We start from the raw sequence: 13,984 nt of genomic DNA, 5'->3' as shown, positions 1-13,984 counted from the left end.
TTTTAAAAAATGTTTGGCAAGTGCAGGCACATGGCCAGCACTCAATAAAAGTTCATTTTCTGTCCATCAACTGATGAATGGTTAAAGAAGATGTGGTTTATATATACAATGGAATACTGGAAGGTATTCATGGATGGAACTGGAGGGTATCATGCTAAGTGAAATAAGACAGTCAGAGAAAGACAGATACCATATGTTTTCACTCATATGTGGATCTTGAGAAACTTCAGAAGACCACGGGGGAAGGGAAGGGAAAAAAATAGTTACAAACAGAGAAGGAGGCAAACCATAAGAGACTCTTAAATACAGAGAACAAACTGAGGGTTGATGGGGGGGTGGGGGAGAGGGGAAAATGGGTAATGGGCATGGAGGAGGGCACTTGTTGGGATGAGCACTGGGTGTTGTATGTAAACCAATTTGACCATAAGTTATACTAAAAAGAAAAAAAAAAGAAAGATACAGAAGAGCTTTATCAAAAGGAGACACTTGAAGTGTGATCTGTTTGTCAGAAAATATCAAAGCTACTTATATTGCTGAAAATAACAAAAATAACAATAAATTCCACTGGTAAAAATAAAATAAAATAAAATAAAATAAAATAAAATAAAATAAAATAAAATAAAATAAAATAAATAAAATAAAATAAAATAAATAAAATAAAATAAAATAAATAAAATAAAATAAAATAAAATAAAATAAAATAAAATAAAATAAAATAAAATAAAAAATAAAAGTTAATTTTCGTCTTCCATTTCCCTGCTAGCTTACTTGGTCATATCTGTCACTAATCTTCGAGCCATGCCTCCACTCATTCATTTCTCTTAGTCCCTAAGCATGTCTAGCATCCATCTCTCCCTCGTGGCTGGCTAATCAAAGTGCCGTTGCTTCTCCCAGTACCCCCCTTTTTGGGGAGGTGTCACCCCATACCTTCTCACACCCCAGTCCAAATTGAGGGACATTCTAAGAAAAGACCTGACCAGTACTCATCAAATGTCAAGGTCATAAAAGACAAAGATTGAGGAGCTGTACAAGTTGGAGAAGATAAGACAATTAAAGGCAATGAAAGATCCTGGACTGGATCCTGAAGCAGAAAAAGGACATTAGTGGCAAAAGTGGCAAAACTCAATGTACAGTAAATGGCTAACTCATCAGGACTTCAAACCCTGCACATTCCAAAGAAGGGACTGACCCCTCACAGCCCCCGCGAGATAAGCTCTATGCTCTTGGAATGGCCTATCTGAACAGTGTCTCTGTCTACCCAGGGCCTTGGGCCTTGCCAGGCAGTTTACACTAACAATGTGACTTATGGGGGTCACGCTATGTCAGTCTGACCTCTGGAGGGCTAGGGGCTGAGTAACTGAGGTACTAAGTAACTAAGTGACTGAGTAACCAGCATTCCATTCCTCTGTGACCAATGCCCATAACCATGGACACTGAGTCTGGGATGAGCTTCCCTGGTTATCAGCATTTCATGTGTGCTCTCATGGAGGGAGAATTAAATACTGTCCCTACAACACCACTGGGAGAGGATAACTGGGACCTCATGTCTGGTCCCTCCTGGACTCTACCTTACATATTTTTTTTCCTTTGCTGATTTTAATCTGTATCATTTTGCTGTACTAAGCCATAACCACGAGTATAAAAGTTTTCCTGAGTTCTGAGAGTCCTTCTTGCAAAGCATTGAACCTGAGATTGATCTTGGGGACCCTCCAATACACTCAAATAACTTCTGAAGATTAGTTAATAGTATTGGATCAGTGTTAATTTATTGGGTTCAATAACTACACTATGGTTATGTAAGATTTAACACTGGAGGAGGCTGAGGGAAGTTATATGGAAACTACTATTTTTTTTGCAACTTTCTGAAAGTCTAAAGTTATTTCTTTTTCAACGTTTATTTATTTTTGGGACAGAGAGAGACAGAGCATGAACGGGGGTGGGGCAGAGAGAAAGGGAGACACAGAATCGGAAACAGGCTCCAGGCTCTGAGCCATCAGCCCAGAGCCTGACGCGGAGCTCGAACTCACGGACCGCGAGATCGTGACCTGGCTGAAGTCGGACGCTCAACCGACTGCGCCACCCAGGCGCCCCTAAAGTTATTTCTTTAAAAAAAAAAAAAAAGTAAGTGTATTTATTTTGAGAGGGAAAAGACAGAATCCCAAGCAGACTCCACACTTTCAGCACAGAGCCTGATGCAGGGCTTAAACTCACCAACCATGAGATCATGACCTGAGCTGATATCAAGTGTTGGATGCTTAACCAATTGAGCCACCCAGGCATGCTTAAAGTTATTTCAAAATAAAAGTTAAAACACAAAGAATAGGGAAAGATGAGATGATAATTGTTAAAGCTGGGTGTTAAGTACATATGGATTCGTTATATTGTTTTATATGGGTTTGAAATTTTTCAAAATAAAAAAAATTTTAGCTAGAGAATTGAATAGTTTGGTGCAACAAATTAAAATAATGACATCATGGGGCACCTGGGTGGCTTAGTCAATTAAGTGTCAGACTCTTGATTTCAGCTCAGGTTATGATCTCACAGTTTGTGAGTTCAAGTCCTCCCTAGAGCACTGCTTCAAGCCCCAAGTTGGGCCCATCTATGCTGACAGCACAGAGCCTGCTTGGGATTCTCTCTCTCTCTCTCTCTCTCTCTCTCTCTCTCTCTCTCTCTTGCTGCCCCTCTCCAGCTTGCTGTGCGCATGCTCTCTCTCTCTCTCTCTGTCAAAATAAATTTTAAAACTTTAAAAAATAAAATAAAATAATCACATCCAAAACATTTAGAGCAGGGTCAGCTCCAAGATTGATGAAGAAACTTTTTAAACATGGAATTTATCAAATATTAAAAGAACATTGAGTTTAATCTCAAAACAATCAAGATGTGGAAACTATGGCCAAGAAAAAATAAGTAACTGCCCATCATAAGAGGCAGCCCAGGGGCACCTGGGTGGCTTAAGTCAGTTAAGCATCCACCTCTTGATTTCGGGTCATGATCTTACTGTTTGTGTCAGCACAGAGCCTGCTTGAGATTCTCTCTCTCCCTCTTTCTGCCCCTCCCCACTCTCAAAAATAAATAAATCAACATTAAAAAAAAAAAGAGCCAGCACAAGTTCTTGGCAGAGGCCAGTTTGGGACCCAGAACTTTCACCTCCAAATAGTAGGGTCAAGGCCACCTTCCCTGGAGCCACTACCTTGTGTACAGCCACTGCTAACAGCAACAGGGAATCCAGCGTCCAGGCCTCCCAGTCCCAGCAGGATCTGCTAAGTAACATCTCAAAGCTTGGGGTCTGTCTCTTCCTCGAGACACAAGCTTGACACTACCTCGAGTACATGGTGGGGAGGGATGAGACCCCTCAAAGAGAAGATACCGCACACCACAAGGGGGGAAGCCAACATCCAGAAGAAGAGGGCACCTGTCCAGAATCACTACACCTCAGAAGTCCTGCTAGAACAGGTACGTGGGTCTCTTGACTTCTTTCCCAACCTTGTGCAAATATAAAGAGCCAGCAAAGCTGGTCCAAATTCCAGTTCTGCATCCTACTTACTCTGCAAACCTGGTCAAATGACAACACCTCTCTGGGCTTGTCTCCACTTCTGCAAAATGAAAAGAGTCATCCCACTTTCCAGGGCTGTCTATGCAGTGGAAGTGAGGGAACCGGTAAACATCCCACCCCACTCACAGAGATCTGGCTCCACTCTGGGTCCCACCACAAGCAGTGCCCCATGCTCCAAAAATATTCGTTTAGGGAATGATGGTCAGAGGTGTATGAATACTAATGAATACTAATATTAATGCTAAGCATAAGAGAAGCCAAATTTTAGGGCAGAAACGTAGGGAAAGAGAAAAATCATTCACCTTGTAGAGCTACCCTTTCACATAAGGACCACCTGTGGGGAGCTCCTTGGATATTAACAACTATGCTCCTGAAGGACATAGGATAAATGTCCATCAGGAAAGATCAGGAAAGGCTGCAGAAAGACCACGATCACCTTGGAAACCCAGCTGGGTACACAGATTTTTGTACAAGTAGTCCCAGAAGAATCCCCAGCTTTGAGATTGCAGGGCTGGATCTCAGGTCAAAGTGTACAATTGTGTACAAATAGGGTGGACACACACACACACACACACACACACACACACACACACCAATTTCCACCTTTAAAAAAACCAAAAATGTCAAAGCTCCAAAGTCCTTCACTAAGTTTGGCTGTGCCTTTGGGGTAGAGAATCTGGATGGCTTCTGTCAACTTTTGTTCATTCATTCATCTACCAAATATTTGTTGAGCACCTACCCTGGGCTAGACCTGGTCTGGGTCCCTGGGGCTGGGACTGTATTGGTGACCAAGAACAACATAGTGCTTGCTTTCATTAGTGATTTACACAAAAACCAGTAGCTAAAGACAAAATACCCACCACTGTAGTGGGTGTACCAAGGGTGTGGTGTCTTTTTCTAACACCAACGTGTGGTTTTTCCACACCAACAACCAATCCTCCAACACAATTGTGTGTTCGACAATTCAGTTCAATTCTGACACCAACTCCTGGGGTTAGTGTAGGCCCCACAGGTTTAAGGATCAGTCCCACAAGACTGCTCCCATGTCAGACAACAAGTGCAAATCCCAGGGGCCACCTGTACATTTGACCTGCTGGCTATAAATTCAGGGGTTCCCACAACCCCCCACCCCGAGTTCAGTAATTTGCTAGAATGACAGAACTCAGGGAAGCACTTTACTTACGGTTATTGGTTGGTTATAAAGGATGCAACTTGGGAACAGCCTATTGGAAGGGATGCAGAGGACGAGGTCTTGGAAGGGAGGCAGCACAGAGCTTTCTGGGCCACCTCGCAACACCTCCGTGTCCACCAACTCTCCCCAAACCATGTTGCTTAGGGGTTTTTACCAAGGTTTCATTACACAGACATAATCGATTGGATCATTGGCCGCTGGCGATTAGCTCAATCTGCATCCTCTCTCCCCTCCCTGGAGTTTGGGTGGGGAGGGTGTGCTGGGGAGGACTAAAAATTCCAGTGCTGTAATTTTAAGATTTGTTCTTTCCAGCAACCAGGCCCCACCCTGAAGCTACCTATGGGCCCCCATCCATAGACACAAAAGATAGTCCTTATCACTCAGGAGACTGCAAGGGTTTGGGGGCTCTGTGCCAGGAACTGGGGACAAAGACCGAATATATACATACATCACAAAGACCCAAAACTTGGAGCTAAGAAAGCAGGTCCAGAAACTTCTAATCCAGACCAGGGTGACGTCTTAAAACAGTGTGGTGAGATGAAAAGATAAAGAGGAGCCAGACAGGTAGTGCTGGAGAGGCCTGGGGAACAGCGGGAGCAGGAGGAGAGGGCGATAAAGCTTTAAGTTAAAAAAAGTTATAAACTCATTAGAAGTGACTGTGTGCGTCCCATGTAGGTTTTCCTGCTCATTCCTACTGTGATTACTGTCTCCCCAACAGCCCCCTAGTCCCAAGTTTCCACAAGGTCAGGAGACGGGTACAGGTTTGTTTTGTTTTGTTTTTGCTTCCTGCCATGCTCCAGTGCTGAGATCACTGTGGGCACTTAAAAAGATGTATAGGTAATAAATCAACTCAATGCTTCTGGTACAACCCAAGCGCTCACACGCCTGCCCATGGAATATCTCACCAGCAGACTGCCAGCGAATCAGAAGTTCCACCATTCAACATCACTCCTGGAAATTAAGAAATTCTCTCCTGGGGAACCAAGAAAACAGTAATAGTCTCAAGTTACAAATCCTGGTGCTTCACAGTTTACCAAGAGCTTTCCTTTATACCCCGTGAATTATAGACGAGGGAAGGGAAGCTCAGAGAGGTGAAGTAACTCAGAGTTACATCTTCAGGATTTGAACCCAGGCCTCTGGACTCCAGGGGAGGGCGGTGGTGTTTCCTTGCACAGAATGCAAGTCTCTGCATGTTCCTGGGAACTGGCTCTGAGACATAGAGCCAGGCAGGTGGAGAGAGGAAGAGGAAGATGAGGCTCAGCGGCTGATGCTCCATGGACAAATCCTCCTGGGCAGCTCTGGCTCTGGCACAGCATGGTCACACCCACTTGAAGACAGAGGGGCAGGGGAAAAACTTGAGCCCAGAACAGTGAACCAGGGACAACTGAGAGCGGACAGCCTGCCAAGTGTTGCCTTTAGTGTTTCCTGTTCCAGCTCATCCTAGGGGAGGAGAAAGGGGCTGGGCCACCCATAGGAAACCCAGGCATTTCACTAGAGAGGCCAGGTCAAGCCTGCAGGACAGACACAGGACACAGGTGAGCTGGGCCGAGAGACAGGGGAGGGACTGGGAGCCTGAGTACTGGGGACTAAGGACTGTCCCACCTGAGTAATGACCCTTCCCGCACTCCTAATGACTCTGAGCACTGCTTTCATTTCATTTCTACCCCTATTTCCTAGACCCTGCCTGTAGGCCAGGCCCTAGGATGCTAGGGTAATGTGACAACGGCCCCTGCCCCCTTGGACTTGACCCTGTAATAGGGAAGGCAGCAATAAACAAGAACATAAGTGAGTAAATTACCTTGTATGTTAGAAGAAAAAGTAGAGCAGGGAGAGGAGGCGTGGGATTTTAAAGAGGGCAGTCAGGTGGGCCCCACTGAGAAGGTGATATTGAGCAAAGACTTGAAGGATGTAATGAGAGAGCCAAGAGGACATTTGTGGAAAGAGTGTTCCAGAAGAAGAGTGTTTCAGGCAGAGGATACAGCCTGGCAGAGGCTTGGTTTGGGGAGGCCTGGGGTGTTCAAGCACAGCGAAGAGACAGCAGAAGTTAGGGTGTAGAGCAGGAAGACAGGAGACCATTGAGGCAACCTTGCAGGGGTTCAGTGGGGGCAGATGATAGGGGCTCCTTGAACCCTCCAGGTCCCCTGTCAGACCCCCCATGGCCCTGCCATCTACTCAGGAGTTTTGATTTGGAAGCCTGCATATGAATCCCATTTGCCATATGTGCTGCGTGACCTTACAGGGTCTCCTTCCTTCCCTTCCTGACCTCTCTGTAAAATGGTAAAAACAATACCTTATCTGTACGGTTGTGGTGAAGAAGAAAGGGAATCAAAATAGTGGCTGCCTGCAGGACAGAATTACAGCAAGCCACATGAGAGCTAAGCTCATGGGATCCAAGGAAAAGCAGAAGTGGTCACCCAGGCACTCCCTGCCTTGGAAGGGCGACATTCGAGTAAATAAGCCATATTGTCTACTCTAATAGCCCCCAGGGGACAGCAAAGGGGCACTCAGTTCTTCCGGGGGTGCTGCTGTCACCAGGAAGGCTTCTTAGAGGAAGGGTCCTTAGAGGCTGGGTCTCACCAGGAACACCAGGGGGAGGATGCCTGGGTGGCTCAGTCCGTTAAGCCACCAACTTTGGCTCAGGTCATGATCTCAGGGTTCAGTTTGTGAGTTTGAGGCCCCCATTGGGCTCTGTGCTCACAGCTCAGAGCCTGGAGCCTGATTCAGATTCTTTATCTCCCTCTCTCTCTGCCCTCCCCTGTTCACACTCTGTCTCTCTCTCAAAACTAAATAAACATTAAAAATTATTTAAAAAACAAAACAGTCCTTTAAAAAAAAAACACTGGGGGAAATAGCAGAGGCACAGGGCAGGAGGAGAGGGGTAGTCCCCACCTAGGTGTGGAGGTAAGCTGAAACAGGACAAAGGGCAGTGCAGAGAGCATGGACTCTCTTCTACAAGCAGTGGACACAAGGGGCAAATTCCAAGCAGCGGAGGGAAACAACACGACTACAGTTTAAGAGCTCAGCCTGGCAGCCAGGAGAACAGACAGTCAAGACACTGAGGCCAGGTGAGAGGTGATGGCGGCCTGGGGGATAGACATAGGGATGGAACAGATGGATTTGAGATACCTAAGAAGCAGAATGGACCATATCCGGCGGTTGTCTTACAGTGGGGTGAGAGGAGCTTCTGAGAGTCTGAGGGTTTGCTGCAAAGAATACAGGTTCAGCCTGGCTGTGGAGGACGCACAGGGGTCCCAGGGGGAACACTTCCCGGGTCAGAGGCAAGCTTCCTCCCCTCACAGCTCACAGAAATGGGCCAAATGAGCCCAAGACTTATACGACCACAGGTCCCTCCCTACAGTGAGTCCCCTTGGCAGGGCCATAGCATGGACAGAGCATGTGCTCTGTGGTCAGACCCTGTCCAACTCTTGGCCACCTCCCGCTCTGTGGCTAGAGGCCACACGCTCAAGCTCACCAAAATATTTTTTACGTGTGTGAAGTTAACTGACTTTTTGTGAGAATTCCCCCAGGCAATTCTTGTGAACACACATTGCAGTGGACAGAGCATGAGCTCTGTGATCGGATCTTGCCCAAATCTCGACAAACAGGTACTGAACTACCATTTACTGAGCAATTATTGCATGCAATTCCAGCCAAGTGCTCACAGGCAGCACGGTAGGGTACAGTGGCACTCAAATACTTAAGGGGGGTTAGTTTCCTATGCTAAGCAGCCCCTGACGGACACTAAGCTCTGGACACTTCCTGTGTTCCCCCTGGGACCCCTGTGCATCCCACAGCCAGGCTGAACCTGTATTCTTTGCAGCAAACCCTGCACACATTCTTAGCAACCCCCCCACCCCCCACTGCCTCCACAACCACCAAGGCTCAGAGCAGCGAGGCCAGAAGTATCTCTCCTCAGGCACCAAGCAGATCCCAGCTAGGATGGGCAGCCCAGTGCACCGAGTGTCCCTGGGGGATACCTGGAGCAGGCAAGTGCACCCCGACATAGAGTGTGAGAGGAACATACGCTCTTTCAACGTGGAACGGCTCACCAACATCCTTGATGGCGGAGCCGAGAACACCGCACTCCGGAGGAAAGTTGGTAAGAAGAGGCTGGATGCTTTTCTTGGAAGAAGAGCCCTTCGCTAGCAGTCCCAACTTCAAATAACAAATTTGATCTCAAAATCCCACCGTTAGAGATTCATTCCTTTGGGCTCTAAAGACGTCTTAAACCTGTTCGTATTCCCTGAGCCCACCTGAAGGATAGAAGAGTCCTAGGCAGCAGAAGACCTGGGTGCTGGTCCTTATTCTGCCACTGCATAGCTTTGTAATCTTGGGCAAGTCACTTTCCCTCCTCGGGTGCTTGGTCATTGTGTCTGTAAAATGATGGTAATGTCTGGCTTCCTTTCCACGTCCATGAGGCAAGCGGGTGGGAAGATCTGAAGGTGCCAGGAACCTCACCCAGATCTCTAAGCCTTCTGTTCTTTGTTTTTTTGGAAGAGAGCATCATCCACAGTGATCCAAAATGCAGCCTGAAGGATAATTATTTCATGACCCAGAATGAATGTTACGAGGCCGCCGTTCAGAGGAAATTCCACATCCAGACAATAGCAAAGTGCCTGGGCTGGTCGGAAAACAGTCCTGAATTATTTTACGCTTACAGGTACTCACTCCCAGGGTAGCCCCACCAGAGAGGAATTTACCTGGGATCACCTGGAAACCCTTAACCCCATGAGTGATTTTCCCCTACTTTAAAGGCAGTGGCTGTCGGGAAAGCAGGAGGCAGGTGCTCCTTCCCTCCTGCATGCTGCCAGGCTGATGGTACCGGGTCCCTGTCTCCAAGGCACTACTCAACCACTGCATCTCTCCCCAACAGAGCCGTTTCTGGAGAAGTGGCCTTAACTATACACAGCCTTTTCCTGAAAGCCCTCAGGAGCCTGGGCTCAGAGGAGCAGATTGCCAAATGGGCCCCACTCTGCGATAATTTCCAGATCATCACAACATACGCCCAGACAGAACTGGGACACGGTGAGCCAGGGCTCCTGACGCCGTGTGCAGGTTGTGCAAGGTTCCGGAGAGCCCATTCACATCTCAGTGGTCAGATATTGTACAGATTTCATGTGAAAACATTCCAGCGGGTGGCAGGCAAGGGTCTTGAAGGAGGGGGTACCTTTTTCTAATTTACACAAACAGGTCGTATGAGCTAGCAATGGGCAAGTCATTCCTTCTGGAAATGTCAGCGACCATCCCTTGTCATGGGCTGGCCATGTGTCCCCCTCACAGCCCACGGGTGAAAGAGGAGAGATGCCTGAGGGTACAGGGGGGATCTCCCCCCACTCCAGACTAGGCGGGTGCCTGGCAGCTCCAGGCCCACCAGGACACTCCTCCCCAGGTGAGATGCCTACCCTGGCCCCATGTCTAACTCCCCTCCTTAATTCCAAGGGACATATCTTCAGGGCCTGGAGACTGAAGCCACCTATGATGCAGCCACCCAGGAGTTTGTGGTACACAGCCCCACGACGACTGCCACCAAATGGTGGCCTGGGGACCGTGAGTATCCATCGCCACCCCCCCAGGCCCATCCGTCCCCAGTGAGAACAAAGTTGGACAGCAGAATAGTACTGGCTCTGATTCCAGTGCACCTTGGGTTGATGCCCTGGTCTAGGCTGGTGACCTTGAGCAAATCAATTCACTTTCTTGAACTTCGGGGTCTCACTTTAAACAGGTGGGATGTGAATAATTTCATCAGCGAGCAGCTGAGAGGCCTCCAAGGGAACTTTGAAGTAGCTGAGGAAACCAACTCAACTGTGGGGAATGAGGGCCAAGGCCTCTCTCACAAGCATGCTGCCCCCACACAGACGCCACGCATGCGCGCGCGCGCGCGCACACACACACACACACACAGACACACACACACACACACACACACACACATCACAGAACCACAGCCTAGTCCCAGGCACTCTCCACAACCCCAGGTCCTCTCATCTCCCAGGTTAATGATTAGGCTTCCATTGGATCACACAGAGAGAAAAACATCGCTCCCTGCCGCTGCTCCAGACACCGAGGAAGGAAGGCTCAGAGTCGGGTCACTGGCACCACACTGCCCCCGGTGGCCACCAGGTGGCGACCACACCTTGCTTCCCTGAAGCTCTGATTTCCTGAGAGGGGGCACCACCAAAGCCCTCTTCCCCAGATGTGACAACACACCTCCCAGGGCACACCTGTGGCACTTCCAGACCCATTTGATGAACACTTACATGGGGAAGAAAACACAATGAATACGAGGAATACAACTAAGCACAAAGAGACAGGCGAGAGATCAGCAGAGAGGGAGAAATACTGAGACAGAATTCCGAGAAATAAGGGAGCTACAGGAGAGCACAATGAGAGAGGAGAGGGAGGAAATGGATGTCAGATGTCTGATGTCAGAGCCACAGAAAAAAAGAAACCACATTTGCAATCAGGCTAGGTTGAAATCCCAATTCTGCCCCCTCCAGGCCAGTGACCTTGAGCACATCACTCTCCTCTCTGAGCTTCAGTTTCCTGACCTGGAAAATGGAGCTCATCGGTAATACCTGCCCTGCAAGAACTGGAAAGCACCAGCACAGGGTCCAGCACCACCTGGATATTGAGAAATGGCAATTATCTGTATTCATTATTATTAGGTGGATGATAGATTCATTTATAGACTTTTGAGGACAGAAAAAACAAAAAGCTTGCTCATCCCACAGTGCCTTTTGCAAAACACTGCTGGATTTGTTTGGCTCTTTGGGGCAGTTCCCCCTCTCTGGGATCAGTGACTTTTTGAGGCCACAAAGGCGCCCATCAGCTGGGACGGGGAGAGGGCAGCAGAGCACTCCTCTCCCTGTGGTAAGGGACCAGTTTTCTCACCACGGATCCTGACATGCACACTCCTGCAGCTCTGACATATAGACCCTATCTCCCAGATTCCCAAGAAAACGCCTTAAGATCTCCAGCAGCCTCCTTGAGCCTCCCGACCCCATGCCTGTGTACTCTGGGGTGGTTGCTCCACAAACCTGACATTTAGAACCCCTGAACCTCCAGCCACCGAATGGCTGTCCACAAAGCCCTCCAACCTAGTGCATTCTAGAGCCAGACAATCCCATTAAAGTGCTCTGGACTGTTCCAGTCACTTCCAAGGAGGAGTCAAGGTGAGTCAAGGGATATCCCGAAAAAGCATTGCTTTGCTACCCTTGATGCTATCTCTTCCTCTTCCTGGCCCCATGAAGCCAAGCCAGCCCTCAAGCTTCTGAGCACACCGCTCCCTTTGCCTTGCCCTCCCTGCCCTGTGTGCCCTCCTCCCCTGGAAAATACCCCTTACCCTTCAGGCTCCTTGTGCATCCTCCTCTGACCCACACCGTTTGTGAAGGCAGATCAAACAAACCCTATCCTGGCCTCATAGAGTGCCCTGCCCTGCCCCATGCCACCACACTGGTCCTCCTAACCCATTACAGACTGGACCCACATCCAGGCTCCTGATGGGGAGAGTCAGCCTGCCTGCTCTGTACACCAAGTCCTCCTATACCAGAGATCATGCTGGGCCTCTCGTGTTTCTGCCCTCAGTGGGACGGTCAGCCACCCACGCCTTGGTCCAGGCCCAGCTGATCTGCTCAGGAGCCCGGCAGGGAATGCACGCCTTTATTGTGCCCATCCGGAGCCTCGAGGACCACACCCCACTGCCAGGTAAGCCCATGTGACTCCCAGAACCCCTGCCAGGACAGGCCTCCCTGTCCTGAGGCCCCAGAGGTCATGGGAGAAGCTAGGACATGTCTCCCTTGGGCAGGGAGGAGTCCAGTTGGACAGCCCTCATGCTAACTGGCTGGGTGAACTTAAGCAAGAATCAGCACCCAATCTGACCTCAGCCTGATCCCCTGCAAAACAGGTATAAAACCCCAATGTCACAGGCTGCCGTGAGGCTCAGAGGAACTGGAACGTGTGTGTGGTACCCCACACAAAGTACTTGGCTGATAGATGTTCCCGTCTCCATCTCCTTCTAGGAATCACTGTTGGAGACATCGGGCCCAAGATGGGCTTTGACTGTACGGACCATGGCTTCTTGCGACTGGACCACGTGCGGATCCCCAGAGACAACATGCTGAGTCGCTTTGCACAGGTGGGGGTCCTGGAGATGCTGCAAGCTTATGCTGCCTGGAGAGGGGATGGTGGCCCCCTGCAGATTGCTGCTGTCTCTGGGTCCTCCCCCATAGGGCAGAGAAGCAGACCCCACCTCAGAGAGGCTCTGGTATTCCACAGATCTGTGTAAAAACCCAGTTTAGAAGCAGTGTGATATTGGGCAAGTCACTTGGCCTACCTGAGCCTCAGAGTTACCACAGGTAAATGGGGAGGTAGAGCAGTAATGGGGTAGGGTGGCAAAGCAATGTGAGAAGAGGGAAGGGCTGAGAGCGAAAGCATATTTACCTGCAGTGAGGCCTAGACACAACCAATCACAGACCGGACACTGGCCGGGTGTTAGAGGAAGTTCTGGAGGTCCCCATCTTGCCAGGCATTACCTTTAAGCTGTGGATTTGGGGGAGGTCCTAGGTGTCCAAGGTGAGGAGCTGTGAACCAAGGCACTTAGGGCAGTGGCTGTTTCGCAAAAAGCACGGGTGTGTTTAACAATCAGCGCGGCCACACCAGCACGCTCTGGCTGGTAGTCGGCCATCTGTCCCAGGTGAGCGGTTTGAGGACTGTGGTGCCTGCAGGGCATGAAGCCCATAGTTATGGGTATAAGACAGTCTGGGGAGTCGGCTCAGACTCAACACCTGCCTTTGGCCCACCAGGTCTTGCCAGATGGCACCTACCTCAAGCTCGGAAAATTGCAGATCAACTACCTTTCCATGGTGATAACACGGGTGAATCTGCTCTGGGGCGAGGTAACACTCATTCTGCAGAAGGCCTGTGTCATCGCCATTCGCTACTCGGTCATCCGCCGGCAGTCCTGCCTCCGGCCCAGGCAAGACGCACCCACAGGCTGACCACTACAGACAGAACTAGCTCTGATTCCCACAGCACCTGCCCCCTGCTGCCACCCCTCTGCCAGAGTGGGGTGCTGGGAATACACATCACCCCCGTAACACACATGCAACACCTGCCCAGACCTAGCCCATCTGGCCATGTCTGTAGGGTCTCTGTTGGCTCCCTCTAACCCCTGGCTGATCGGCTGCCCATTCTGTGTCTGTCAGTGTCTGACCCCATGGGGTTTCTGTGAGATCATTTGT

The 13,984-nt window shown here is 49.3% G+C and overlaps 1 protein-coding gene across 3 annotated transcripts in view; it reads left to right on the top strand.

Annotated features, from left to right (window-relative positions):
- Positions 1 to 6,161: 6,161 nt before the first annotated feature.
- ACOX2 (acyl-CoA oxidase 2) overlaps positions 6,162 to 13,984 on the top strand; it is a 30,173-nt gene continuing 22,350 nt past the window's right edge. Inside the window, exons 1-9 of one of the 3 annotated variants that reach the window (XM_043587791.1) lie at positions 6,235 to 6,280; positions 6,423 to 6,530; positions 8,662 to 8,844; positions 9,243 to 9,405; positions 9,619 to 9,770; positions 10,185 to 10,292; positions 12,330 to 12,449; positions 12,764 to 12,879; positions 13,547 to 13,719. In XM_043587791.1, the coding sequence (XP_043443726.1) occupies positions 8,685 to 8,844; positions 9,243 to 9,405; positions 9,619 to 9,770; positions 10,185 to 10,292; positions 12,330 to 12,449; positions 12,764 to 12,879; positions 13,547 to 13,719 (992 nt within the window). In that variant the 5' untranslated portion in view covers positions 6,235 to 6,280; positions 6,423 to 6,530; positions 8,662 to 8,684. Of the gene's footprint in view, positions 6,281 to 6,422; positions 6,531 to 7,624; positions 7,811 to 8,661; positions 8,845 to 9,242; positions 9,406 to 9,618; positions 9,771 to 10,184; positions 10,293 to 12,329; positions 12,450 to 12,763; positions 12,880 to 13,546; positions 13,720 to 13,984 lie in introns of those variants that run through there. The other 2 variants (XM_043587790.1, XM_043587792.1) reach the window with 2 other exon arrangements.

This window comes from Prionailurus bengalensis, chromosome A2 (assembly GCF_016509475.1).
Source record: "Prionailurus bengalensis isolate Pbe53 chromosome A2, Fcat_Pben_1.1_paternal_pri, whole genome shotgun sequence".
In the NCBI taxonomy this organism is placed as follows: Eukaryota; Metazoa; Chordata; class Mammalia; order Carnivora; family Felidae; genus Prionailurus; species Prionailurus bengalensis.
This window is presented reverse-complemented; position numbering and strand designations above follow the sequence as displayed.